Source organism: Pocillopora damicornis, chromosome 1, assembly GCF_964200805.1.
Source record: "Pocillopora damicornis chromosome 1, jaPocDami1.2, whole genome shotgun sequence".
Classification (NCBI taxonomy): domain Eukaryota; kingdom Metazoa; phylum Cnidaria; class Anthozoa; order Scleractinia; family Pocilloporidae; genus Pocillopora; species Pocillopora damicornis.
In genome coordinates, this window is record NC_142670.1 from 12082380 (window position 1) to 12087013 (window position 4634).

Genomic DNA, 4634 nt, shown 5'->3' on the forward strand with positions numbered 1-4634 from the left:
ATGCAAGTGGCTTCAACTTTGAGGAACAACAATGGCGAGCAAGAATCGATATCGCTTCTTCAACTTTTGAGGAAAATGGTTCGTATTAACTATTGTAATAACTTTACTTTTAGTATTACCTTGGTTTATCCGATAGAAATTTCTGTGTCGAAATAAAACCTCATGTAAAGGCGCTTCCTTAGTTTACATAGTCTATCTTCTTTAATCACTCGCCCTCCCTAAAATGTCACATACCTCAGAGCCTGATAAAAATTTCAATTTTGTGTGCTTTTTTTGTTGTTGTTTGATAACATTTTTTTTGTTGATCCTTGGGGTTTAAAGGATCAATGGTGGTTGCATGTGTGTACAAGGATTTGCATGACCTACTTCTGACAGACCAAGTCATGAAGAGTGAAACAGACAACCAAAGGTGCCGTTATTTTCATATTACTCCATGTCGTTTACCTCAAAAAACACATAACACGGATACACATAAGATCTAAGATCAACTAAACTGAACTGAGAAACTTTCCAAAAACCCTAACTAGGGTTGGAAGACTCCCTGCTTGTCTCTGACCATTCCACCTTCATGAAAAATTGGCCTGAATCTACGAAAAAATATGTAATATTGCTTCCTTGGTTCTGGTCCATTTTCAAATACAATTTCTTCATAGGTATATCAACTCCAGGATAATGGCCGTAACTATGAACCCCAAGCCAGAGAAATTGCGAGAGGATGTCATCCTACAGTTCAGAAACCTTAAGGTAACATGAAAAGTAGTTTCTATGCGTTGTTTTGATTTATTCTGACAAGATAAAATCTATTTTCAGGTCTTGACGGCAGAGAAGCGCTGTATGTTTTGGAGTGGCCTCAGCAAAAGGTAAAAAACTACAATATATTATTATATATTATATATATTATATATTGTATGGTATTTATTCCTTCTTAAATTAAATTTAGTATGGAGGAGAATGAATGAACATTCTCAGATGCTTTTGCGCAGATGAACACTTTCCTGGAAGCCAACATCTTGTCGTTTTTAGAGAGGGGAAGTCTGATTGAAATGTTTTCGCAACTATAACTACAAGAGAAGAAAATCTTGGCGCAAAATTGTCAAACATCCCCTCTTCCCCAAACAATGAATAATTTTTTTTAACTTTACTTTTTTATCCATGTGTGACAGCTTTTCAGAGGAAGGTTGTCATGTAATTACATCAAAAAGTAACTCAGAAGAAACAGTTTGCAGTTGCAATCATTTGACGCATTTTGCCGTCTTAATAAACTACGATGGTAGCACAAAGGTAATAAAGTTTTTTTTGCCTTACTTAATAGTTTTATGGGCTCAATGAACTAACTCAATGTTGTCCTTTAATTTTTCTTTTCTTGACACAGCTCACCGAGGAGGATGAAACCATTCTGAAAGTTGCCACCTACGTGGGACTGAGCCTTTCCATAATCGGGATACTTTTAATATTAATACTTTATTCTTGCCTCACGTAAGTAATGAACTTGATTAATAATGACGTAGATTCTTAACTCCCCTCAACAAGGCTGGTGAGGAAAGAGATCGCAATGCCAATCTCCATGCAAACAAGAACAGTCATGTCAGATAATTCACAAACTCAAACTACATTTCATGCCCCATCACGAACTTTTGAACAACTTATGATTTCACTTTTTATGAATTTTTTAAGGTTTAGACATTTTCTTCGTAATGTTCTCTTTTTTTGTCCTCTCCGGAGCTATTTACTGACTCTCTTCTTTCCTTCGCTGTCAAGATTTAGTTAATTTTTTGCCATATTTTCCTGTGTGTTGTTGCTTTTGTCTCATTCATTCTTCTTCTTTTTAATATTATTTTACCAGAGATGTTTGTAAACCTCTCTCTCAAATTCGACTGAGTGTTTTTATGTCCCTTGGAGCTGGACAGATTATCTTCCTCGCTGGAATAAACGCCACAGAAAACAAAGTTAGTAGCCTCTCCTTTTATCCATAGAATGAATTTACTCTTTGCTCCGTAAATATCTTGTCGAAAGAAGCTCGCTAATAATTATACGAAAACTCGTCCTTTCCACAGGTTGCCTGTGTTACGATAGCAGTTCTGATGCAGTATTTCTTGATGGCCGCTTTCTGTTGGATGCTGATCGAGGGAATTTATCTCTACTTCTTCGTTGTGAAAGTTTACAACATTAACACCAAGATGTACATGTATCATGTCACCTCATGGGGTGAGTTTTGTATTTTAAAACATGCACTGGTAACTGTAACCACGCTTTTGGATCGCCAAATCTAGTGTTGTCATGCAGTAAAGTGTTTTGATTTCCTTCCTTTGTTCATGGGTAGGTCTTCCAGTGATCATGGTGGCCATTTCACTTGGCATCGCTGCTGGAAAAGAAGGGTTACAAAGATACACGAGTGATAAATGGTAGGAAAAAAATTCAAGGGTTTCTTCTTGCTCTTCTCCTTTTAATTTGGTGCATTTAACTCTTTGTTTTGTTTTTGGATATAGTTTGAAATCGGTATCATTTTATTTTCTGACAATTTGTGTTTCTTTCTTGTGTTTCACTTCCTCGAGTTTAGTTGCTGGCTTTCCTCAACTAATAACCCGATCTGGATATTTGTCGCCTTTGTGGCTTTTATTGAAGTCGTGAGTTAACGATTAGTGTTGGTAATTGCGATTGGTATACCTGAAGTAATTGTTGCTAAAGATTTTTTGTTCTGCTCTTGAAAACGAACTAAGTATTTCTGATATGACCCAAGACAATATTTACCGTTTTCTTTTTCCTATTCACTCACAAAAAGCTTTGGACGTAGCCGCTGTTTGCGGGGATCCTGATTTATTTTAACCTAATGATGGTCTTCAATAGCGGGGAAAACCTGTGGAGACAATATCCCCACAGGCAAAAGATAGCTTCATAAATTCTCCAACTTTTACCACATAGTACGAAAAAAAAATTCTCCCCCTTCCTTCAACGCAAAAATAACTCATGAAAAAAAACAAAACAAAAAAAGATAAAAAATATGAAGGAGCAGGAAGAGTAGGATTTATTGAATTTATATAATTTAACATGAGACTATACTTGGCGTGGTTCTTTCAGTTTAGGGACTTTTGTGCGCGACTTCCTTTGCTCATTGGCAGAGGATCGAAGCTCCTAATCTTGGTACCCCGGTTAGGGACTCTATTCCCTGTAAATTACTCTTCATCTCACGCCTGTTACCGAATCAGTAACTTCCTTGGCAAAGATCCTCCCCTGCTTTGGCTATTCGACATCCATGTCTAAATAGTCATCTTTTTTTTCCATATTTTAGCTCAAATTTTGATACTCCTACGAGTAATAAGGGAGATGAGCAATTTGTTGCAGCCAACAGGGGCAGACCACCATTTTCAGCAGATACGGTGAGAATTACAGCATAAAACTAAAAAAGGTAGTGGAAGACATTGTCATGCCCTCGTGTGGGGCCATATTTGCCTAGCTTTCTCATTCCTTAATCAGTAAGGCATCAACATATCTAACAATGAAACTTCACTGTCAAAGGAAAGTAAAAGAATGTTTTTTTGTAACTCCTAGTCTTGGCATCAAAACATGCGCGGTGATGATTCCCCAGCTGGGTGTCACGTGGCTATTCGGTCTCCTCTCGCCTGTACATAAAGTTTTCGCTTACATCTTCACCATACTTAACTCTACTCAGGTCAGTGTTCGATGGTAACTGTAAAAAGTCATTAATCTCTATTATTTATTTTACTTTCTGACCAACTGAGACATCATTAGGGTGGTCAGATTATGTTGTTTTGGAATTAAAAAAAAAAAAAAAGGTGTCAGCTATGCAAGAGAAGACAGACTTCTTTTTCAATTATAAGATATGCAATTTTCCTTCCTTCTTGGAAATCTGAATAGATATTTGACTAATTTGTTTGCATATTGTAAAAATTAATGATCTTGAAATTATTTTTGTGCTGCAGGGCTTCCTGATTTTCGCTCTACACTGTATACGAAACACTCAGGTAAAAAAAAACATTGAACTGATTATTAACTTTATACCGTCAAGTTTTAGTGTTTCATTAAATATCCGAGTGCTAAGAACCATATTTCGTGTTGCTTGTCTATCTGCAGATCAGAGAGCGATTCAAAAGAAAGATGAACATCGTTTTTCCATATTCTATAAAGGGAAACTCCACAAGGAAGAGCCCACAGGTCATTCCAAATGAGGTTGGGAATGTATGGGCAATTTAATTGCAGTCATGTGCTGAATTTAAATCGAAATTGTACTTAAGTTAAATAACTTGATTCAGCCAACCGGAAATAACAACCAAATACTTAGAACAATCACTTAGTTAACAGCAATAAGTCGCTTACGATCGGTCTGAGTTACGATCTGCAAATAAAAAGAGGTCTGTGTCTGCATTATTGTTTGAGCATTCAACTAGTTGTCTTTGTAACCTATCATTTTTACGATAATAAGTTTATTTTCTAGGCGATCGTATATCTGCAGGGAAGAATCATCGAAATAAACCAATCTATAAATTTAAATTCCTGATGGCTCCGTATGCTGATGACTGCTTTGTTTCACTTACTTAGTTTATAAACTTCTTATCAAACACTGTTATTACTTTTAACTATAAGCTATGGATAGTCACTGAAATTATCATTTTCTAGAA

At 36.2% G+C, this 4634-nt stretch overlaps 2 protein-coding genes across 2 annotated transcripts; both read left to right on the forward strand.

Moving 5' to 3' along the window:
- The first annotated feature begins 895 nt into the window (after positions 1 to 895).
- Positions 896 to 2645, forward strand: LOC149052009 (adhesion G protein-coupled receptor L4-like). The gene is made up of 6 exons (XM_089210307.1): positions 896 to 1281; positions 1373 to 1476; positions 1844 to 1946; positions 2055 to 2205; positions 2321 to 2402; positions 2558 to 2645. The coding sequence occupies exons 1-6, from the start codon at positions 1153 to 1155 to the stop codon at positions 2631 to 2633; spliced, it is 645 nt and encodes a 214-aa protein (XP_089066433.1). The 5' UTR covers positions 896 to 1152; the 3' UTR covers positions 2634 to 2645.
- Positions 2412 to 4209, forward strand: LOC149052010 (adhesion G protein-coupled receptor D1-like). The gene is made up of 4 exons (XM_089180087.1): positions 2412 to 3374; positions 3547 to 3667; positions 3939 to 3980; positions 4144 to 4209. The coding sequence occupies exons 1-4, from the start codon at positions 3322 to 3324 to the stop codon at positions 4207 to 4209; spliced, it is 282 nt and encodes a 93-aa protein (XP_089036213.1). The 5' UTR covers positions 2412 to 3321.
- Positions 4210 to 4634: the final 425 nt, after the last annotated feature.